Here is a 24,459-nt window from a genome sequence, read left to right as displayed (position 1 = left end):
TTTGTTTTTTCATATGTAGATTTGAGGTGTTCTCAGGAGGAGGTGTGCTCAGGGTCCTCCCATCACCATCTTGAATTGGATTTCCATTTATTTGGCCTCATCTCATTTTTCACACCATCCTCCTCTGAGATAGGATGCTCCTGTTTTACATATGGAGAAAATGAGGCTGAGAGCAGGAGTGAGAATGCCCAAGGCCCATCATCAGTAAATGGCAGAGCCAGGACTGGAATCCAGACCACCAGAAGCACACCTGGTACTACAAGCTGGACCCATGACTCTGTAAGAAGGTGTTTGGAAAAATCAATAATAGGATTTGAACTTTGGTTGGGCGATTTGGGGGGCAGGTCTATGCAATCAGTGATTTGCTCTAGGTTGGGTGCTGTTTGAAAGCCTCTGGAGAGTATCTATTGAATGCAGCTTGTGGTTACACCAGGGTTAATTCCCCTCCCCTCCCTACCCCTACATTGCAGAGTGAGGTGTTGAACCATATGACATAAATGCTATACAGCAGCATCAAAACTCTAGATAAGATATATTGGCTGTTCTACAGGCAATCATTTAGAAACCTTAGTCCTTATTAGTCCTTGTATCAGGTCTCTAAGCCAAGGCCTAGATTTTAACCCTGGGTAATAGAAACATGTCCCAAAATTCTGCTGGGTCTGCTTTAGAGAGTCACAGACTATATTCTATTTTCTTTTTTGTTTTAGTCACAGACTGTTCTATTTTCCCTACACGTTTATGTAGGTGTGAGAAAGGAGTATTTGCTATATAGCATTACCTGCCTCTGCTAGCTAAGAAGAAAACAAGGGCTATGTGGTTGTCCTTGACAACTCTGAAGAATGAACTCATGGTGTTGGGCATTTATTACTTCAGCTAAGCTTATGGATTCATTTTGAACTATCATCTGTAGTTGCTTTGTTCCCATGGTAAGAATTATAGTTTGCAGAGTATGCATGAAGAGCAAATTAATTATCTTTTTTGGAAGTTTTTTGAGTAACTCATGATAATTTTATTTTGTATTATTGGGTATTCTTTTAAAGAATGGCTTACTGGAGATTTGGTATTTCCAATTATCTGGGAACATCCGATACTGAGTAAGTGCAGAGTGGGTGAGTGAGTTCTAGACAGATACAAGCCTGATATCCAATAAGAAGTGCCCTACAGAAGCACAGATTGTGTAGGGAGATAAGTATTGTTTAGTGTAACAGGGATACATTTCCTGTCTTTTTGTTCCTTTTGTATAAACTAGATCATGTAGAGACCGGTGTTTTGGATAAGTAATCCATATTTGTTTACATAACGTTGGAAATAAAACGTGTTAATCATGTAGAAAGATTAGGGTAAAATTTCAAAATGCATGAGGTGGCATGTTATTGATTCATAAAGAGATAATGATGTGGCTGATCTTATAAACGCTATGCTGATGGTAACTTCCAAGTCATAGGACTTCAAAGGTTTCTGAGAGTTTTGGTAATATAAGTTTGAAAATTCTATTTTTCCAGAGGATTACAGAAGATAAGGACAATGAAGTGTCTGGATAAAAGGCAAAACTTTATAGTGTTTCTTAGTAACAGTACTAGAAAAATGAGTCTCTCTCTTAATAGGTAGGGACCTTCCAGGTTGGAAAACAAAATAAAGTACTTTGTTTTTGCCTTAAGTCTTTCACTCTCTAGCAAGGATATTTGCACTCCACAGTGAAAATAGACAATACCCAGAACATATTTATAATTCCTGGAAGGAGGTGTATGTATAAAGCCTTGGATGTGTCTGAAGGCCTCTGTGGCTCTGGTTCCTGCCCCATCCACCTTTACATTTTGTTAGGATCATTTTGTTTGCAGGGAAGACAGAGAGACATCCTTGGCAGTATCTCTACCATTATTACTCTATGAGTGTTTGTTTAGGGTCACTGTCAGTTTATCTCTGCAATTATGGGTAATATCATTAATTTTGTTAAGACTCCTCCACTGTGAATATTTTTTGGTGATATTACCAGGCTACCCCAAAATACATTTCCTAACTTCCACTGGTTTTTTTTTCCTAATCAGGGGCTTGTTCCAACAGTTAATAACAGCCTCTCCAAATTTCTCCAACTTCTCTTACCAGTGAGATTACAGGAGAGTTTCTCGAGGTTAATGTTGTTTCATTAGCTTAGTGGTCAGCCCAAGCACTACCACGAGAGGCTGAGTCTTTGTGTTTTTGTTTTATTAAAGCTGTTTTCCTGGGCAGTCGCAAAGCATCTAACCTGTCTTTGTCACTCAACTTTTTTAGGCTTTTGACAAAGTTAGAAGACTCTTTGTTTCTAAAGCATTCATACTGGGTAGACATCCCCCAAACATATTTATTTATACTGTTGGTATAAATTTTTTTTTGGCCAACTTGCTGAGGTGTGGGTAAATATTTGTCATCTGAGCTGATTTAATTTCTGGGGTTGTCTCTAAGAGTGAATTTAAGACTGTGATAGCATTTTAAGTGAGAATAAAATTAGGGCTAATTAGGGGAATCTCTAACAAAAATTATGAAGGGTATGCAAAGAAGCATTGAGAGTTAACAACTTGGTGACAAAAAGGAGTCTCTCTTATTTGCTGTAATTTAACTAAATAATCTTATGTGAAAAACCCAGTCTTATTTTATTTCTTTGGTACATTATTTATGTAAGAAAAATTTTAACATATCTACCACTATTCCTTTATTTGTATGCATTTAGGCATATATAGATATAAAAAAATAGACAGTGATTGAGAGTTTTGAAATCTAGCTTTAAAATGTAATCTTTTCAGATATTAAATACTATACATATATTTATTAGAATGAATTGTAGCAACTTTTAGAGATCAATAGAAAATCATATCTATTATCCTGTGCATATACCTTAATGTCTCTGTAATTACTGTACTCACTGTTAACTATGTTATGATCTAAAATAGTATATAAATATGTATGAATATATAAACTAATCAACTTAGTTTTTCAGACATGAGACTTTCAGAAATAGAAAAACTGTTAATGAACATTTATTTCACATTACTTTAAATATTTGAGATGTCAAAATCTTATCTAAAAGTACTTGTATATTTGTTAATCTACTGGAATTTTAAGGGTAAAATTCTTTTTATGTCAGTTTTTTTTCAGTAACTGTACAGCTATTTAAAGACTATTTATAAATCCCATCTAAGTGTTTCAAGTTAGTTACTTTACCAATCTGGATATTCAAATTTTATTAATATAGTTAGTCTTCATGAATTATAGTATTTAAGGAATTTTATAAAATTCAACTAATTAAGAAGATATCCATTATTTCAGCATATATATTAGACATATATAAAATTATATATATGTATTTGTGTACAGCAGAGAAGAGGTTGAACTCAAAATCACTGTGTACAATGTTTTAACTAAACCACTGTTGACTTTCTCAGGGGTGGTTGGATTTCTTAACGATGTAGCTGACTCAAACAGAACATTTATGTTTAGCATCTCCTGGTTACCCAGCAAAAGCTGTGTGTCCAAAGGCTGGCTTTAAAATAGACTGGGAACAGGAAGATGAGAAAAGCAGGTTGGAGCAGGCAAGACTTTCTGTTAAGACTGAACCAAACAGGGGCACGCACAGACCAAACTTGCTGGTACCCGTTACCACAAGGAAGAGTTGTGGGAGTTTTAAAATTGGAAAAGGGTCAATACATTCTATTTAAAAGGAAAAAATGAATTTTGATGTGTAAATAACTTTTCTCTATCATCACGGACCCTCACTGATTACCACGGAAAAACACAGAATTTATTAGACCACGGGGTTTCTAGTAATGACAAAAATCAAACTCTTTAGAATAAAGTGATGACAGGATGGCTTACTTTGGTGCAGGAGAATCCAAATAACTGTGCCTTGCAAGTATAGAAGGGACATAACAATTCAAGGCTTTTGAAAAAAGCATCATTTATTTCAAAGTACAACACAAAGTTGTATTTTTATGAAATACACATTCAATCTTGTATCTCAAGACTTGGCTATGTGCATTTCAGTTTCTCTTTAAAATAAATTCCGGTATACAAATGTTACATACCTCAAGTACAAACAGCACAGAAAATGCATATGGTCTCAACCGAATGTTTTTACATTCATTCATTTTTCTTCAAGTTGACTTACATTTCTGTAATCTGCTTTTAAACCAGGACAGCCTTAATTTTAAAAAAATATTCTGTATTTTCAGCACAAAGTCCCCATACATTTTTAAAATTAGTTCTTGGTGTATAATATTGTGAAATTATTAAAAACCAAATTTGGTAATTTAATAAAATTGTCACATGCCAGGACTTCTGAATCACCTCAAATTATTTCCTTAGCTGTAATGTCAAATTTGTGTTCATACAGATAAAGAATGGAAGAAGACAGGTGGTGGAAACTTGATAGCAGTTAAGGTTTTCAGTTGTACAGGTCTCATTAGAGTTTGTGGCTGAGTCCAGACTTTTCTCTAAAAGCACAACAGCAAATCTCATTATCATAATTGCAGAAAGATCTGAAAGAAGCAAGTGGTACAAGCCTGCCCTGCTGGAGTCTGTTTTGCAAAGATGAGGAGGGTGGGGGCGTGGGAGCTACAGCTGTAAGAGCCTTAACAAGATGTCCCTGGAACCGGCGCATCATCATCTAGACGAGGGGCCTTTTTTTTTTTGCCTAATTTAAATTCTCATGAGGGAAGTGCGAATTAGACCAGGGGTCAGAGCTTCTTCTTCCGATTGTGGGGCTCCATATCCGCCACGGGTTGTAGGCCTGTCCCAGATCGTCGGCGGGACTGGAGGCGGGAGGAGCGTGAGGGGCCGGGTTCTCGGAGCCCACGAGGCCGATGCCCGTCAGCGTGCTCGCGGGAGTGGTGAACGGCAGGGCGCTGCTCAGGTTGCTGGACCAGATGGAGCTGCTGAATGGAGTGGCGGACCACAGGCCGCTGGTGCTGCCGAGGATGGACTGACAGAACAGACAACACGGGGTGTGAGCATGGAGGCCGGCAGTGGTAATTGCTATGCTAAGAATGGGGACTAGGCCATAGTTTCTTTTACTTTTTTTATTTTAGAAGAAATGTTTTCTACATAGAGACATCCCAGAGTCTGAATAAAGGTTCTGATCATCTAAAGAAGGGTTGGCAAACTAAGCTGGTGGGCCAAAGCCAGCCCTGACAATTTTTGTAAATGTTTCCCTGGAACAGGGCTGCACCCGCTTGTTTCCCTACGGTCTGTCTCTTCTGTGTTACTGTGGCAGCAGGGAACGCCAGTAACAAACAGGATGGCCTTCCAAGCCTAAAATATTTACTGACCCATTTTAAAGAATGGTTAGAGGCTTTAAAAACGGAAGCCAGAATGATTACAAGTGTAGACATACTCTGGAATCTATGAAGTTAAAATACTTACAGTTAAACCTTACTTGTCTAATTCAGTTTTTCTGAGAATAAAGAAGGTAACCAGAGTGGGATAATAGTTTTCTGTCATAATTTTGTGAAAGATGGAAGTAATTATTTTCCTTGGTAAGAATGCTTTATTGGAGAATGATCTTTAGAGAAGCATTTAGCTAAAATACAAGTGCACACTGGAGCAGCTCAAGCTAAGACATAAGTGCAACCCTCTGGCAGCTGCTTCTGGGGGGTGTGAGGGGCTGCAGAATGTACTGGTGAAGGCCAAGCTCAGTCACCTGCTGACACTGGACATGGCAGAGCCAAGGCAGGCCTCCAGCCACCCTGTGGCCTACTTTACAGTCGGGACGAGGCTGAAATGACTCTTCTCCACAAGGAGACAATTCAGAGGCCAGCCCACAGCTGCCAATGTTCTTCCTGTCATTCCTTGACTACAACGGCTGTGGGGGTATTAATGTCACTGTGGCAGAGTAAGGAGGCATGGCAATGGAGACGCAGAGTGCTACCCGTTCCTCCTGCACTGCTCTCTGTACCTGTGCAGCACCAACCAGCGACAGCAGGAAGGACGGGAGCGAGGGTGTGGCCCAAGCCCCTGGTACTCACTGTGGCTGTGTGGGTCGGGGAACCGGAACCGGCGGGCCAGGAAGGGCTAGGATCTGTTGCTGGAGAGTCCCAAAGGTATGAAGGGCCACTGCTAAACTCATTCCAGCTCCTCTGTGAGGCCTGATTACACGATCGAGATAACCCGAGTTTGCTGAAAACTTCTGAAAATAAGGAAGCACCCACCAAGTTTATATTTTATTTTGCCATGTGGCTCCCGCTCAGTGGCACATACCCCACTGTGGCTCACCTGGAGTTGTCACACTCACCACTCTCCAGGGACAATGGGGTATAGGGGACATCTCCCAGAACCCAAGCAAAAACATGCGAGTTGAATGCTTTACTCACACCTATCACTGATGACACCAATGCAAACATCCCCCAACTGTAACATCATCATAGCAAAGGCAAAACTCACAATGTTACCTCTAAATCCTGGACAGCAAGAGAAAATAAGGACCCCAGAAGTCCTACTTCAGACACAGACTCCTTTCTGGGAGCTCTCCAGTAAGTGCTGTGGGACACAGACCCCTGGGACACACACAGCGCTGCACTGTCCATCACCCTATGTGGTAGCGCAGGTGATGGCGGGAGGACCCTTTCGAGAGCTGAGAATCTGCCCAGGAGAGCAAGAACAAACGCCTGCCCTAACGGTCAGCCCATCCACCTTACACCTAGCAGTGCCTGGCTGCAGGAACTATGAGGCGTATCTTCAAAAATGTCTACTGAGTGACACCATTTACCAGGCTGGGCTTCCTCTTCTACTTCAGTGTTTCTCCATGCTAGAACTTGCCCTCATCTTCCTTTCTTCTCAGTTCACGGGCTTATTAGTTACACATCTAGTGTTAAACACTCACCACCAGTTAGGTTAAAAGAATTCCCAAAGGCCGAGAACGAATTGAGGGGTGTGAAGTCAGGGCTGCTGGGGTTGCTGACGGGACTCCACAAGCCCGAGCTGAATGTTACAAGAGGAAAAGGCAACACACAAAAATACATGGTGGTTAGTGGGAACAGTCCATTGCGCACAGCTTCACGGGAGACACTGCTCCCACAAGGCTATTGACCAGAGACAGGGAGAACTGAGAAACAGCTTCCACACCACAGAGCATCGGGTGCAGGGAATCCCGAGCACCTGGCATGAGCTGAGGGCCTGCTTCAAAGCAAGTGTTTTGCAGAGAAAACAGGTATTTTTTCTTTATGTTTACTTTTTGGTAATGGAAGATTAAAAAAACTGTTTCAACTCTAGGACTCAATTCTTTTTAGCACCAAGTAGGCAAAACTAGGGCTCTATAGCCTGTCTTTACTGCTGCTGTTACCTGTCTGGGAAAACAAACCTCGGCAGTCACCGTATGTCCCCATGCCCCCTGTGGCTGCTCTGGGTCAAGAAAGAGGCAGTTCCAGTAATTTACTAAAACCGTCCAGTGTCTGCTTCAATTTCCTTCCTCTCAAATACACATTTGTTCTTCTATTTCTATTATCACAGCACATCCTTCCTTGTACCCGGCCATGATGAAGGAAGAGAAGATGCAAAGTGAGGGACACATGCTTCTGTCTCTCTGCTGGGGTGAGACCTGCTGTGTGCGCCTCCAGGGGACACCGCGCTTTCTGCCTCCACCCCACAGTCAAGAGTTCCCAGAGGCACCTGGCCCCTTCTGACACTGCCTATTTGAAGCTGGGGGGAAAAATGCTTTGAAATCACAGGTATCAGCAAAAGATGCCAACCTGACTTGAAAAACCTTTCTCAGACCCTTCCGTCGATTAAGAACAGCCTACTGTACCTGTCTGAGCCGTCGCTGTCAACAGGAGTGTGTGAAATGCCAAGGCTGCTGGAAAAATCTGTTTTGCTTGAAGAAACTTTAGCAAAGCCATTCCCACCTGTAACAATGGACTCTGAATCAATCAGAGGCAAATCAGGCCCTCCTCCGTGCCTGTAGCCCAGACGTGACAAGTCCTTCCGACACCATGCCACTCACCTGGGCTCTTGTCATACCCAGCCGCCACTGCAGCAAAAGTGGGGTTGCCGTTCTTGCCGGGGAGAGAGGCTGCTTTTGTCAATTTGTGTTTGCTTCCACTCGGTTGCTTTGCTTTAGGGTCACTGGGGGAAGATGCAGAGAGAGGCATTTTCTTCATCAGCATGGCCTGCTGTGGGGGCCTGTGTGGGTGCCGCCTGGGGGTGTGGCTCCTGCAGGACTGAGCCCGCCATCTCTGCGGCCACCCCAGGTCTTGTGACAGGGACTTGGAAACAGCCCAGAACAGCCCACAGAGCACAGCCTGGCCTCATGTCCGATGCTCTGGGACTAAGACTGGTGGTCAGATGGAAAATAAGGGACTTGGGAGAAAGGGAAGAAGACACAAGGTCCCTACGAAATAGACAAGAGCAGGAACCCAATGTGGGGACTGGAAAGCCTGCACTGTGTTCTAGAGAGGAACACTGGAGAGGGGCCAGCAGGCAGCGGGCCATGGAGGAAGATGTGAGTGACCAGCAGGCAGTCTCCCCGGGGCTAAGGGCCTCCTGTCTCTTTTGGTAAGAGTTACAACCTAGGGCAGCTGACCGTCGGTGCTGGCTGGGAGCTTCCCCACGGGAAAGCAGGAACAGTGGCATTCCCAGTAAGGGCCTGCTTGGGGGACAGTGCGGAGACCATGCCCTGCTGGGAACAGCAACAGGCACAGTAAGAACTTGACATGCGGCAGCTGTCACCAGGGTTCCTGTTACCCTGTGTCATGCAAACCTAAGCGTGTCTCTGTGAGAAGCGCCAGTTGTGGGACCCCATCTGCTTGTTCAGGAGGCTCCCTATGTGCATGGAACCCACTGCTGCACCTCCCCAAGAACTGCTCAGCTCAACTGCCAGTGGGTCAAAGTCAATGTCCCATAAGCACCCTTCCCCAACACACAGGGTAGCTCTGGTAGATCTCCGTTTAATGCTTAGGATTCTGACTCTTGAATAAGAACCTAACTCAAATAACTGAAATGGGGCAAAGGCCCCGGGTGGGAAGAGCTATGGATGGGGCTGGGGCACTGCGGGATTGGGCCCCAGGTGAGGGGCATACCCACTGTAAAGACATGAGAGGCAGACGGGGCAGCAGGTTGATTATCTCCACTTTGAGGGCGTGGGTATCAGAGTTCTGGAGAACTTCCCTGTCTGAGGATAGGGCGGTGACCCGTGGGCTTACCTGCTGGCGCTGCTGTTGACGATGCTGCTGTAGCTGCCCCGGGAGGCGAGCAGGCACGGCGCGGCAGGGGGAGATGGAGAGGCAGGTGGTGGCGAGGTCTGGCGTTGTTTTAAGAAAATGTCTGCGTTGAGGGTTTGCAGAGAAAGTTTATAAAGACTATCGGTAGCTGGAAATTAAAAATACGTCTCATTAATGCAATATTTTGATACTTACTCTTCAAAAATCAGTCACTTCTGATGTTCTACCTGATACTATGCAGAACTCAAGTGCTTTTACAAAGAAAACTAAAGCTTTTGTGTGCTGTTTAAAGGTTTTGACGATAAAATGGGCAGTCATGTCTCTCTGCACTCTGGGGCTCCCCTGCAACCACTGACATGGCCCACCTCTTGCTGCACTCTGCAGGACAGTGGCATGCGGGTTCTCCCACCTCAGGCTGAGGAGGCCTTTCACGTCCTCTGGGGGTGGGCAGGTGCATGGCCCTGGGCTCTAGTCACAATGACAGCCCTGCACTCCATGGGCACGCTGGGAGCAGTACCACTCCTGGTCCATTTTACAAGGATACCAACTCCTAGTACATTCCTGCTGCCCTTTAGTGTAATTTCTACACAGCTGTTGCAAAAATTTCTGTGTCATGAAATATTTATTTTGCACTCATTAAATGGAAATGTAACTTTTATCAGAAAAGGGCATCATTTTGCATGTCTACCATGTGCCTTGGTGCTGCTCCTGGGATACAAAGGAGCATAAGGAAAAGGCTTGGTCTCTCTGAGTTCAGTCTCCAGGGACTCTTAGGCGTGAGGCTGCCCAAGTACCCAGCTCTCATGGCCCCATCAATCTCCGTTCTCAGCCTGGCTGGCCTCCCATGCCCGGCAAGTTCCGTCTATGGTGGGGGCAGTCTGCTGCTCTCCGGGGCTCTGCCCCACCTCACTTCCAGACCTGCAGGCGGTTCCACTTCCTGTGATGCTCTCCTGCACCAGCTGCTTTTCCGCAGGCCTTTGGGGCTCAGGGCCTGGATCAGCTGCACATACCTGGCTAACGGCATGTTTGAGAGGCCCCATCATCACAGGACTGCCAAATAGAGCACCTTCTTTTGAGCCCAAGGTACCCATTCCCCATCTTCAGTGCCACCTGGACCTGCCCAGGAACTCCCCAACCTTCCTCAGTGGTGAGGCACCTTATCTACAGCCCTCGTCTCCGCCCCACCTCAACTCCACCCTTATCACATAGGCAACCGCTTCCTTACCTGCTGTTTGTTGGCACCAAGGGCCCACCTTGATGCCATCTTCCCTAGCTATGGGCAGGCTTGCACAGTCTCACATCACATCTACCCCGTGGGCCATTATTTGTACAACTGTCCTGACCGTTCGCTAGCCACCTCCTGTACGGCACCATGACCTCCCCCCACCAGAGTGACGTGGGACCTGCCCATGCTTGGAGCAGGCCATGCCCTGCCTCGCGCGTGCCACCTGCCCGAGGGCCTGTGCACTGCATCCCTCGGGTAGCTCTCCTCCAGCGAGATGAGCGTTTCAAGACCCAGCAGTTGCAGAAGCACTTGAAAAACATTCATGGGATGAAACAGGGAAAGTTAAGAAGTTAGGAAAAGACTTTATGGAATAATACTTGCAGCAAGAAAAGAAGATGGGGGAGGGAAGGAGGCCAAAAACAGCACAGTGCATGTGCAATTAGAGAACTTTTTGATTCAAATACTAACCAATTTCACCTCTGTGGTTTTTTGCCTTTCCTTTAACAACCCATTGTATTCGCTGTCTTTTTAAACCACAGAATTATTGCAGGAGAATTTTTTCAGCATCTCACATGGGCACTATGCTCTAAAGGGTGTGACTTGAGTTAGAGAGATGGCTGCAAACCCCCTGTGGGGTCCCAGCTATGTGCAGGCTTGTGCAGTCTCAGCAAGATCAAACAGCAAAGGCAGGGCAGGGGAGAAAGGATTAGACAGTGGGGGACAGGGAACAAAAAGAGACAAGTGACAGAGAATGTACTGGACTGACCGATGGACTATTCATGCAGCAATACTGTGTACATAGTGGAGCCCTGCCAGGACTTTCAGTGAGGTTGGTGGAGAGAGTAGAGAGGTCACAGGGCTGGGGACCAGTGTATGGACTTCCTTGGCTGGAAAAACATAAAATTTTGCAGATGTGGGCCTTGGAGAGAGTAACACACTTCCCAGTGGCAAAGCCATCTAGCAGTGTGACCCTGAGCTCTGGGAGGCATCGGCTGGCCTGGTGGGGCACTTGCGCTTACAAACACCTTCCCCAGACCACCTGCCTGGCATTTCTGGCATTCCTCCCCCTGAGATGTGAAGTCAAACTTCCATGGCTGGGGTCCGGTCATCCTTTTCTCCTCTATTCCAAAGGCGTGATGCCAATGTATGCCTAAGGTGCACTTGCTGACATCGCCGACAGCCACTCTCTCGTCTTGGAGGCTGTGCCTGGATAACCCCCTGCTTTCCTGCTCAGTGTGATGATTGTGTTGCTCCTCACCCAGCAGAGTTCATGCTCACCTCACACTTCAGGGTGCCCCAGACAACCCTAAGAAACTGGCTCCCTGGGAAATCATACTCCCAACACTGAAACCCAGTTTCCCTGGCAGTGGAAGTGGCGTCTGCTTGATGGGGAACTGCCCACACCACACAGGAAAAGCCAAGGACTACTGTCCAGCTGAAACCTCAGGAGGGGAATCTAAGCAACCAAAAAACAGCCAGCCTGGACACAGCACTACTGAGAGGCCATTCGAGGTTTCCTGAGTGACCAGGGATATAGGGTCATATCTCATCCCAAGTGAAACAAGTACTAAAAGATGGCCTAAAGTCTCATGGTGAATAGGGGGCTACAGCTTTTACAACACGGAGTCTCTGGAAGGCACGTACGTAGGTGAAAATCTAACAGGTGGCATGTGTCACATGCACCTCTCCTTGGCGTCTGAGTCCCTGCCTTCCCTCAATGCACCCAGGCCTTCCACCACCCACTCTTTATTTAATCCCCCCTTCACCTCAGACTATCTTATTGCTCAACCCTGCTTTTCCCCTTGGTACAAACACGCCAAGTGGGAGTTCACTCTAACTCTGGGTGAGTGCAGATCCATCAGTCCCAAGGCTGGACCTCTTCTGATCCCAAATGCCTTCAGCCTCCTGCCTCTGCTTGGCTGCTGTCTTCTGTTTCAGGTCCTAAGTACCTAGAGGGTGAGGACCTCTACCCTCTTGTTGCAGACCATGCTGTCATGACTCACTGCAGGCCACATCTGAGAAACAAGGCCAAGAAGCTAGCAAGAAAGAGAATGAAACCTTCACATATGTTGTTTATGTGAAAGATGTGGGTAGATATGAAAGTAGACTGAAGTTTTACCAAAATGATTACACTGGGAGTGTAGGAGGAACTAGTCAGGTAAAGGATGGCTGAGTTCACACTTTCATAAAGATACACTGCTGTGGCTCATTCACCACTCCAGACAGAGTTTCACTGTCTGTTCACTTTTCTGGTGTAAATTGTCCCACTGCGGCCAGTCAAGCTTCAACAAATCCGCCAGTGGTAGCCTACTTAACAACAGGCTCCTGTGGGCTGGTGTTCCCCAGCAGACCAGATACCAGGTGTGCTTTTAAGCAGTATGTCCCTGCAGAGTTTTCTTGACCAAAGGGGGTTGGGAGGGCTGTGAGTGATACTTACAGCTGCCGGGCTTGTGAACTGGCACAGAATCCCACTCTGGGGGAGGAGAGTCTTTTTCACCCTCTGAGCTACTGGTGCTGCCTAATTCTTGACTATTTGGGAGGAATTTTGCTAGGGCAGGTGGCCTGTTATCCACTAACTTACTTGTACCTACACAAAAAGCAGAGAAAATGGTTAATATAGGATAATTACTTTCTTTCAGGTCTATTTCAATGAACTTCTAATGAGGACAAGAGCACAACTGTAGCCTTTGGTATGACTAATAATTACTAACTGATTGTCAATTATAACAACTATTAACATAATGATCACAATCATATCTGTATGATCAAAAAGTACCTTTTGTCTTTTGGGAACTTCGGGATTTGGATCCGCTCATCAATGTAGTTGGAAGAGGAATCTTGGTGGGGATATTTCTTCGTTGTTTACTTTCCAACGGGGGAGTATATGGAAGCTCTAAAGAACTGAAAGATAGGCATGGATGGAAAATTTAGATTACCCCTGTTTTGGTGCACAGATCGATGTCACTGATCACTCTACAATTTCAACTCCATGTTTTACTAATTTGGCTTCCTAAAGCCTTATCTACCCATATGTAAGACAGTCCTAACTCGGAACTGGCTGCATTCCAAACACATCTAGGACTGCTCAGGAGACACTCACCACTCGTAGGTTTATCTTTTGCTTTTCTGAGTGCTGACATTGGGTCCATTATTTAATAATATGTACTGGAACAGAACAGCTATTTCAGGTAATGCATATAAAGCCTTTAACACAAACTTGCTTTTTGGGGTTGCTGAGTGCAAAGTCATTTTGCTTGTGAGTGACTCTATCCCAGCATCGAGACTAACTGGTGGGATTCTTGAATACAGAGATCCTGAAAGGTCTCAGGCTTACAAATGTCAAAGCTTCTGCTTTTTAAAACTTTGAATGCATTCTCCTCATAGAAACTATGGCATGAACCAAGGCTAAGTTCCTGGGTTACCCATGAAAATCCACTGAGCCCCCTGCAGAGCAGCAGGGCTGAGCATTTGCTTAGCTAAGGACTAAGGTGAGTGGCGGGAGTTGAATTTTCTTTATTCCTGAACTCAGGGTTAATCTGAGGCAAAAATTTAAATATCATATTTATTTATTTGGAATGTACATGCTTTCTAAAAGGTTTAGAGGTAAGCTTAACTCACACAATAAACACATTTGCGTAGAACTGTCAGTTCAGGCAAAATGGGAGGCATGATGGGCTATTTTAAGTCTCCACAGCCCAATGAAGAAAACACTAACATCTGCTGGGAGAGAAGCAGTCTGCAGGGGCAGTGGGAAGATGGTGCAGCTAAGGCAGCACTGTGAGCAGTGAGGTACAGGTGCCACGCACTGCGCACAAAGTTGCTTCTCTGTGCCCACCGAGGTCAGGCCCCAGGCTTGGGAAGGCCTCTGACAGGAGCTAAGCTGACAGGGCCCAACCAGGGCATTTTCTGTGAAGGCTGAGACACCGCTGAGAGAATTCTGTGGCCCCTAAGGCAATTCTTCCAAAAATCATCAGTGAACTCCACTGTGCTCCTGGTAGTGGCTAGAAGCTGTCAGTAAGGCTGGGTTTAGGGCTTGCTTTTCATTAAAATCCTCACAAAGTTTACTGGCTAACGAAGTTGTTCTAAAATGGATGTTATCGCTTGTGTTTTCCACCTTTGTGCCCTTCCTGTCCCCAGTCCTCAGGCGTGACCTCACACAGCACTCTGGCCTTGCTCAGGCCCAGGCTTCAGGCTCTTCTCACATATCATCTTCCTTCTGCTGCCACTCCAACTCCTCTCTCCTACAAGGCAGCCAGTTCCACCAGGTCCTGGGGTGGGGACAGCCCACTGTGCTAATTCACACCCCATTTCAGGGTCACAATTTCAAGGTCAAACCTTCCAGATCCAGTGGCACCACGGCAGCCCAGCCCCCCACAACCGTACTCAGATGACAGAATATGTAACATGTGATTTCATAAATACGTATATTTTAGTGGAGGTTATTTACTAACATTTATAAGGTAGTAGGTCAGAGGCAATTTTCTTTTCATTCTTTTGTTTTTCAATATTTCACAAAATTTCTATAATAAAAAGGTATTGTATTTGGTGTTAGTAGAAGAGCTAATCCAAAGGGTTAACCCAAGTTAAGTAGGATTTTAGTCAGGATAAGACACTGACATGAAAACACTGTCTATGGGTGAGAATATTAATGCTACAGTTTTATAAATCTTCTGTCCTTCTTTCACTTTAGACTGATGGGCTTTTAAAATAACCCTATCTTTTAAAAAAACAAAGGCCCCATGCCACAGCCCACCAGCCCTCAGGTGGTGCTGGTGGAGGTGGGTAGGTGTGAGTCATTTTAAAGTAGGTCATTTGTAAGTGTGGAGTTGGGGGCTGTCTGCACAAAGCTTAACACTGTGCCTCTGAAAATCAGTTGTTTTTTTAAGAAAAAGGTTCCAGACAAGTATTCTATTTTTGCTGATTCATACTTTCATGCTAGATGATCTCCATCAAAAAATCTTTTATAAGGCTTCTGAATAAAATGGCTGAGAGTGAACTTAATTGATTCTTTCTAAAAGGGAAAACAGAAAGATGGTTCAGATGCCAGACTTTATTTCTGCTCATAATACACACTATCTACCCCTGTTTGGGGGAGCAGGGTGGCAGAGGGCTGAGGGCTAGGTGTCCAGTGCCAAAGGGTCTAGTGTGTGGAACGTGGTGCCTATGGCCCTGAGCTGAGTGTGAGAGTACAGCAGATTATTTGGAGAGTACAATTATTCTATCTACTAAACTTTTAGGGGGGCACTTATTTTAGGTAATTACATATTAAGTTATAGATAGTTACATATAATTACATGTAAAAGGCTGATAAACAGAAAACAAGAGGATCAATGGACAGCTGGTACCCAAAACCAGGGATCCCTGGGCATTTCCTGGTGCAGAAGTCTTTTAGTGTCTGAGATCTAACTCCCATTCCCTGGCACTTTTGACCTATAACCCATTTTTCTGGAGGTCTACAGACCTACTTCTCAGGTGCTGAAGCTGAAAAAAATGTAGAGGCCAGACTCTGCCACTGCAGCCCCATTTTCCACATTCCTGGGAAATGACTTTTTTGAAGTCAACTCTTGGGAGTATGGTAGGATGGGGTTGCACAGGCAGAGACTGTGTCTGAGGTATTACTCTGGCTTTACTACTGTATTTTTAGGAAAATGAATTCTTCAACATCTAACAATTTGGGTCTTGAGGACTAGAGATGACATATAACAGTATTCCAATAACAGTGATAGTATTTAAAGACTAGCTTTTGGAAAAGCAAATGTGAGTGAAACCCACAGATTTAATTAATATCAGAAGGTCAATTTTTTGGCTGGTATATAAAAGATTTACTCCCAATCAGATAAAGCTGCCCAAGGAAGTGAAAATACATGCCTTAATATTAATGAGATCTTTTCACAGTGCAGAAATATGCCTCAGATGTGTATTATCCTACAGAAACACACTGAAGGCACCTCTTATAAGGTGACAGGAATTCCAGGTGTCATCAGTGCTAGGATTAGCCATGATGAATGACAGAGCAAGGCATCAACTATCACAGAGTGGACAGGGAATGGTTCCACTCAGGGAGGCTACCTTTCTGGTTATTAAAAACACCAGTCTTTGTTTAACTCTGTGTTTGATTGATGTTAATGTAAGAAAAACACAAAACAAGAGCAGTGAGTTTAAACAGATCAGATTGAGAGACGAGACGTCTGAGGTTGCATACGGATTCCTCCAGTTAACAAAAGACAATTTAGAGTACACTGCTTACACTGTCTGCTGGTAACGGTTTCTCTCTTTTACACCTCAAGGGAACATGAATTATTACTGTAACTGCCCCTTGACTAGGTAGGTGGTAGAGAACAGGCTACTGTAGCTTTTGGTTTACCAGAGAAGTTAAGATCCCTGCAAAGTTAGTGGCATTCAAATGAGGTGTTTTATAAATTTTCACAATCAAATTTGCTAATGGTCAACTTATATTTCATAAAAAAATCAGAATATAACAGAAGTCAGTGGGGGAGGGATGATGGTCAGGATTAACAAAGTACTATCTGTTTTAAAAATATGTCGCTTTAGGTACTGCACTCAGACATCAAGGCTAATAGTGCAGATTTGGTGACAGTCATCTCTGGAATGGTTTTCCTATGATAATTTTTAGAATCTTTGTTTTGAAATAAATTTATGATTGTAAGAATTACAGCATAATTGTCTCACAAGATCTTTGCATATGGAAAAAGTAGGGTTTTCATAATTTGGGTTTTTCAGCTCATTTACTTTAGAATACCTGAGCAGTCATCCAGTCTGAGAAAGGCCTACAAGACTGATCACTTCCCACTGGATGAGAATTATTCTTGTTCTGGGGCCAGGGTCTTAGCACCAATGAGTGATATCTCCTGGGAGAGATCCAAGTGGGACAGCCATTACCCCACTTGACATTCCTTCCAACTGGGGCAGACTGTTCTCAACAAATTGTGGAACTGGATCACTCAAATAACAATTTAAATTTTAGGTATAAATAATCCATTAGTAAGCTCTGCCATATGCTGTGTTATTTCCTAAGTTCAGGGACAAAGTTACATTTTACTGCAGTAACCACTCATTTCTTATTAGCTTTTGGTACAGAACAGACTGCCCCTGCTTGAGCTAGGCTGTATAATCTAGGGATAGAGACTAGGTTATTGGTGTTTTCGAAAGCTCAAGTATTCCTCCCAGCATCACAGTAAATGAGATTAGACCCTCCAGAAATCTAATGCCAGTTCTAATGGTAACAAACTATGACTTCCTTGATTAATTTACACCTAATTCTTTCCACTTCCTAGGTTGATGCCCACTTATCACACAAGGCAAAATATTGGCTTTGATGCTGATGGCCATTTTATATAAGACAGGAAGGGTGTTGTTAGTAATACCTTCCTGTGGGGCCTATCAGAATAAATCCTGTCCACAGGGACTGAAATGGAGTCATTTCAAGGTACATCTGCCTGACAGGTAATATCTGCCCTGAGCATTTTTCAAGTAAGAATAAATTCTTCAAAGTTTTACAGCACAGAATTCTAGACCCCAACTGCAACTCGGAGTTAGTGAGCACATTCTGGGATAGAGGTCTTGAGAAAATTATGCTCATACCAGTGGTTAAACCATCAAGGTCATCTTTGTGTGAAGTGAAATGGCTCTCTGCTTGGGAACAAATTACCAAGCTAAATTTCCCTTCAAAATTGTCACAAGTCATTAACTCTGCCTTTTACGTGTCTGACAGCAGAAGCATGTGGCTGTCCCTAATCCAAAACGGTGAACAGGCGTTAGAGAAACCCCAAGCAGGGTATGATGCAGGACACGGCTTTTGTTGCAATCCCCCCTAAAAATCAACCAACCAAAAACATACTGAGATTTCACCAGTAACTTCTTATGCACATCTTTCACATCTTTACCTCTCTGCACTCATTTATTGTTCTTACCTGGGTTTCACATCCATTGGGATTTCTTTCTTAACACTTAAGAGTTTTTTGCCTTTTTGCTTCACTTGAGACATTTCATTTTCATATTTTTCAGGCATGGCTTGTTTTCCCTTTTGCTTTTCTATATCCTGTAAAAGACATACATTTAATTGCTGACAAGGATTCATGAAAATGACTGACACAGTCCTGTCTGAAGGCAGAGACACAAAACCAAAGATGTAGCAGGTACACATGTCCTCTGTATAAAAACGATTAAACTCCTTTCTTCAAATATATCTTTACTGTGGTTCTGTCAATTTTTCAGTCTTTGACTTATTATAATTATGTTTTTGGTATGTTTAAGTTATAAAGAATGTCATTTTAATTTATATTCATACCTAAATGGGATGGGTTAGGTATAGTGGCAGTGGTAACGGCAAATTGGTAGCTTTTTATTTCTAAGTACTGGGGAGCAAAACCTTGCCTCTCTTATAGGAAAGTTCATCTAAGATTACAGAGTTGTAACACTCTGGCAATGTTCCTAATCCTGAGCAAGAGGAAAATCCAGGGCAAGGAACAGTGCAGGCAGTGCTAGGTGTTCACAGCTGTCACTAAGTATTCACAAGTGACACTGTGACTGTCAATAGTGTTACACTGGGTCCAATGCCAACAACTATTCACCATCAACAGGAGGGTGTTATTCATCCACTTACTCAACATTTACTGTGAGGCAGTGGGGTGACCAAGGGGGCCTGGGCCCTTCCTTCAAGGACTGTGAAGTCTAGCAGGAGGGAGACACATATGACAGTTAGTGCACTTTCATGCAGAAATGTTCACTGGCTGTGACTGGAGCACAGGAAGAGTTGACTTGCCTGGCTCGAGTAGGGAGCCCAGACAGAGGAGGTCACACCTGAGCTGCATCTTAAAGCTGAGCTACTCAACTGGCCCACCAACTGCTGTCTGTGGTCCGGAAACTGCACACATGCGTTTTTATAATAATTTGATAGTGCTGTGGCATTCAGGTGTGAGATTAGTGGACCTATCTTCTGAACAGGGCACATGTCCCTCAGGTATTACTGAACTAGCAGGGGAGCTGCATGTGGAATGGGTGTGCACCACTCACTCAGGGGCAATAGGAACCATGTATAGGACAGACTGGAAATAAAAAAACCTGGTTCTTAATCACAAATAGTTTGAACTATGTTCAAGGATGCACAGAGGCTAACAGGGGGACAGACAGGGGAAGAACATACTCAGCAAAGGGGAACAGCTGTGGGGTTGGGGGGTTTTACCAGCACATGGTAAATTTAGAGTGTATGCAAGAGTGTCCAGCTTCACAGATTATGATTATTAAGGCAGCCTGGATTTTAAAAGGTCACATCAGGTCAATCTATTTAACTGACAAGAGTAAGTAACCAGAGAAACGGCTACAACATCTTCCCACATATGCACCTTTTAAGACTACTCGGACTTATTTAAAAAGTATGTCCTGAAACCCGACTTGTCAAGAACTTTGTAGACTGTGAGCTCTTTGAGAATAAGAACATGGTCTTTTGTCTTCTACTATTTCCAAAGCACCCAGCAGAAGGCCTGGCACTCAGGTTCTCAATACATATTTGTAGAGTGAATGGGCCAAAGAGGTTTGGGAAAGACTATTAGAGAAAATGACCTGTCAAGTTTGTTATCTCATTGGAAGAAAATATACACATCTAGCGAACAGATCAGTCACCAAGCAGTCAAAGCACCAGAGTCCACACAGGAGTGCAGAAGGGGGGAGGAGAAGGTGCAGAGGCCCACAGAGGCCGTGAGTGCTGAGCTGCATCTGTAAGGCAGCCGGTGACAGGGAAGGCAATGGGAGAAGCAGGAGGCAACGGACAGCAGAGGTGCCAATCAGGCCAGGGGGCACACAGAGATTGGGGGCAGATGGCGTTGGCAGGAGAGGGTGCTGTTGAGGAGTGGTTGGGAAAATAGCTGGAAAGGCAAAAAAAGGAAGTGAGGAAAAGCTTTTACATGTATGTAATGTTACATACAGACAGAGAAGGCATTCTGCATCTCTGAAGGAATCTGTTAAAGGATATGAAGTACCGAACTCCAGTACTGCTATGGATTGTAAGGGGGTGCACAAAGCACCATCCCGAACATGAAGGACGAAAAGGGGAAGACAACTGACAAGAGAAGGAAGTTCCATGTACATCTGATTTTAAAAATTAATATATACAGATGACACTTTTGGATATCTTTAAGAAATGATTCCTTATGTCACTAGAAGAAAACTGAAAAATTCTGGTCTACTGTATTAAAGTCTCTATTAAGATCATTTTAGATATGAAATATAGCTATCTAAAAATAAAACTGCCCACATAAAATCACACTGTCCCCTTTCCATATACTGCTCATAACTCACCTCAGACAGAGTCACTGCAGCAAGCTCACCCTCCGTTCGTCTGAAGCCCACTAAGTACAGGGATTTGCAGTATTACCCCTGATACGAACGATCACCCTGGGAGCCGAGGACTCTCAAGAGTGAGGCTGGGTTGCCCGGTCACCACTAACGCCTGAGGTCTGTCCCCAGGCCACCTTCCCCTCTGGAGCAGTCACTGCTCTATGTGCATTGGGAATGGGCTGCTACTGAAGCCCCTGTACTAGCCGTGATGTGGCAGGACAAGTCCAACTAAAATGTTATGATTCCTTCTCATCCTCTTTGGATACTTAAAATTTGAAACCTATTTCATGAGCTAGAGGAGTTACTATTCCAGACAGACCCTAACTTTCAAGCAGAGTTTCCGATTTCTAAGTATTTTACTGCATTATTAACATGTTTCCCATTGTTCAGCCCTGGGAAGGTGAAGACATCCATCCCCAGGATTGGGACCGCTTCCCATAGGACAGTGACTATGTAGGCATGTCTGTGCACATCATGAACCCTCTGCACACTCTGGATGCTAAAATACTGTGTTTACTGTGTGTTACACACCCGGCCTAGAGGCTGGGCGGGCGCCATGCACGCCCGGGGGCCCCACCATACCTCCTTGAGGAGAGGCTCTGTGTCGGGGTTGGAGGTCTCTGTGGTGCTGGACGAGCTGTCATCGTCCGCCAGCGAGGAGTCCTTGAGGTCGTCTTCCTGGGCCTTTCCCTTTCCCTTCTTCTCCTTCTCCTCTTGTTTCTTAGGTGGTTTAACCTTGCGCTGAAGAGGTTTTCCTTTCCCTGGGGATGAAAATCAAAGTAAAATAACTCCTGAGTCTTAAATAGCTCAGAAAACAGCCACTGACACTTTTTGAAGAGGCTAGACTCTTGCTGATTAGTAAAGGTTTCTTTCCCTACTTTTTCTCTAATTAAAGCTTTCTAAAACGTGTTTGAATTTTTGATTAGAATATTTTTAAAAATCAACTTTACTGAAGTATAATTTATATACAGTAAGATAAACCCATTTTAAGTTCTCAGTTCAATGAATTTTGGCGAACTCAGTAGCTTTGACAAATCTGTATGACTGTCTTGGAATACTTTCTTACATCCCAGAGGGTGATGTAGCTTTGAAAAGTCACAGAAGTGATAATCAGATATCCTTTCCAATCTGTTTGGAGATGGAAGCCTGATGGCTACAAAGGCTGGGCTGTGTGTACGCATCACCAGGTGGCAGAGCTGTGATGGCCCAGATCCTGGCTCTACGCCAACTAGTGGTGTTATCTTGGCCTCTCATCTGTAAGGTGGGGGAGACAAAACCTCAAGGGTTGTAATGGAAGCCCTTAGGACAGTGCCGGGTACAGAAACAACATGTAATGTTACATACAGACAGAGAGTAATAAACATATTGGAAAGATGCAGATGCTCCTAAGACAAATGGGAAACCAACCTACAACATATTTGAGTGTCCACTATTTTCTGGGCAGTGTCCCATGTCCTGGGAAAAAAGCTGTGAACACCAACAACATGGTCCCTGCCCTCAGGGAGCTCACATTCCAACTGGGCTACATAGCGGCAGAGCATCACTGGATTCCAGCATTTCAGACTTCACGGCAAAATCACCATGGCAGGCCAGCAGGGTGAAGCTGCAGAAGCCGCTGAAGTCACGGTTTAACCCATTCTGTAGATGCCATTTTAAAATAATCCTTTTGTTAATGGTGACTTAATATAACTTTTTTAAACCCTGATGTTTTATGGCCAGAGACTCAAACTTCAGCATCTAGAACAGGACTGGCAAACTATGGCCCGTGGGCCAAATCTGGCCTGTGGCCTGTTTTGTGTAAGGCTGGTGAGGTGAGAATGTTTTTTACATTTTAAAGTGGTTGAAAAGAAGAAACAAAGAGGGTATGACAGAGACAGTCTGTGGCACACCAAGCCTCAAATATTTACTATCTGGCCTTTTACAGAAAAAGTTTGCTGAGCTTACTCTAGAAGGAGAACAAGTAAGCTCTGATTTTTAGCATGTCATTTTGTCATTTATTTCCACATTGATCCAGGAGGCATTAGATTTGAAACCATTAACTGGGATATTAGGTCTCAAAAATTGAGAGACCTTTGATGGAGTACAAGATTGGCCAGTTGGCTTAATTTTAACAGCCTCTGGCCCTGAGTGGCCAAGGTTCCTTTTTGCCTCAGCGGAAAGGAAGGAGCCCGTCCTGCTCTGACCTGCCTTGCACCCCAAGATTTCTCAGGTTCTGAGTTTGATAGTTCATGCTGAAAACACTTCAAACTTTCCCACATGATCAAGATCAATCTCCCATGCATGAATTTCGCACCTGGAATTAGACAATTTTGTCATGCTTAGGTTCAATGGCTGAGAGGCACTGTCTGTATAAGTCATCTCAACAATAACCTGAAAACCACCTTAGTAAACATGAAAGGGCTAGAAGGGATTTTTTTTCTTACTGGCAGGGTGGCCACAAATCTTCAATTTATAAAAAACACAACAGCTGTGAAGTGCAATGAAGCAAATCACAATAAAATGAGGTGTGCCTGTGTCCTGGCTATGATACTCTATTACTAAGTTATGTCTTGTTGATGGTTGCTATGCCCGCTCACAAAAATGGTCAGAATGAGGCAGTTTTCTTCATTGTTTTAGAGCCAAATTAAGTATATTTTTTCTAATAATTGTGTAAATTCAAAACTCGTTATTGACACAAACCATTTGTCCCTAGCTCAGGGCTAACCTGAGTGCACGAGAACAGAAGGCAGGCTGCTTAATATATATGACAGAGTCCCATCTGCTGCTTACGGGCCTAGCATCTTTACCCTTATCAGATGATCCCACTATGAACTGATATGTACATACCTACAGTCACCATAAAGGCTGTGCCTGTGCATGAGGTTGAGCATTATGTCCGAGAGGCATGATGGAGATGAGGAGCTACAATTTAGCTTTATAAGGCCGATATAAAGCATCTATGTGAAGAATATTCCCATGATGTTTTCAACAAAGACACAATGCACATTGTTACTCAGTGTCCTCAGATTCAAGCAGGAATTCAATGCCAGCAAAGTCTGTTTTTTCAGATGGACGCTTATGCTTCCTTTTCCTGCATGAGAGCTACACATAAATGTTTTCCTCTGGCCTTAGCTGCCAGGAAATCTGCAGCTCAACTAACACTTAATGGTTAACAACTAAGCTTATTCTGGGCCTCTGTCGAGAGCACTGTAATTAAAAACAAATACCAAAAAACTTCTTTTTGTCTTTTATTCATTGCTTTTTATGAGTTTTAATAATTGATGCCAACTCTGATCATTTCAACAGCAGGCAAAGTATGAATTATAGATTTAAAGACTACATCCTAATCATTTACTTTCTCTGTCTTCATGAAGTAGTGTATAAATGAATTTATAATCAGTTGGGCAAGTTGCTTTGGTTGTTTCTCTCCCAACCAATTTATATCAATTCATTTTTTATTTCCACCCAAAAGAACTGTTTCAGGAACGTTTCCTTTAGTAGCAAATGGTCTCGTAACTGGTGCAGTCCTGGCAGCAGTGGGCCTGACAGGCCAGGCAGTGACAGCATAGTCCCCCTGGACATCCTGCAGACTGTCTAGAGAAACATCAGCTCAGAGCTCAGGCAGAATCTGAATTCCTCCTCATCTTTTGGCTGTTCAAACGGTCTCAATGAGGCTGATAAACAATATAGACCAACACATGACTTACTTGGGTCAGTAAGTGC

The 24,459-nt window shown here is 43.9% G+C and overlaps 1 protein-coding gene across 2 annotated transcripts in view; it reads right to left on the bottom strand.

Annotated features, from left to right (window-relative positions):
* Positions 1-3,911: 3,911 nt before the first annotated feature.
* The window catches only part of TMEM131 (transmembrane protein 131), a 237,384-nt gene continuing 216,836 nt past the window's right edge, over positions 3,912-24,459 (bottom strand). The window contains exons 32-41 of one of the 2 annotated variants that reach the window (XM_036879946.2): positions 21,340-21,518; positions 18,336-18,463; positions 13,181-13,305; positions 12,842-12,991; positions 9,162-9,327; positions 7,964-8,085; positions 7,769-7,865; positions 6,848-6,945; positions 5,994-6,154; positions 3,912-4,951 (exon numbers count right to left, since the gene is read on the bottom strand). In XM_036879946.2, coding sequence (XP_036735841.2) covers positions 4,664-4,951; positions 5,994-6,154; positions 6,848-6,945; positions 7,769-7,865; positions 7,964-8,085; positions 9,162-9,327; positions 12,842-12,991; positions 13,181-13,305; positions 18,336-18,463; positions 21,340-21,518 — 1,514 coding nt within the window. In that variant the 3' untranslated portion in view covers positions 3,912-4,663. The remainder of the gene's footprint in view (positions 4,952-5,993; positions 6,155-6,847; positions 6,946-7,768; positions 7,866-7,963; positions 8,086-9,161; positions 9,328-12,841; positions 12,992-13,180; positions 13,306-18,335; positions 18,464-21,339; positions 21,519-24,459) is intronic. The other variant, XM_057496958.1, reaches the window with a different exon arrangement.

The sequence above is a fragment of the Manis pentadactyla genome, chromosome 2, assembly GCF_030020395.1.
Source record: "Manis pentadactyla isolate mManPen7 chromosome 2, mManPen7.hap1, whole genome shotgun sequence".
In the NCBI taxonomy this organism is placed as follows: domain Eukaryota; kingdom Metazoa; phylum Chordata; class Mammalia; order Pholidota; family Manidae; genus Manis; species Manis pentadactyla.
Note: the sequence above shows the minus strand (reverse complement) of the source record. Positions and strands in the feature narration are given on the sequence as shown.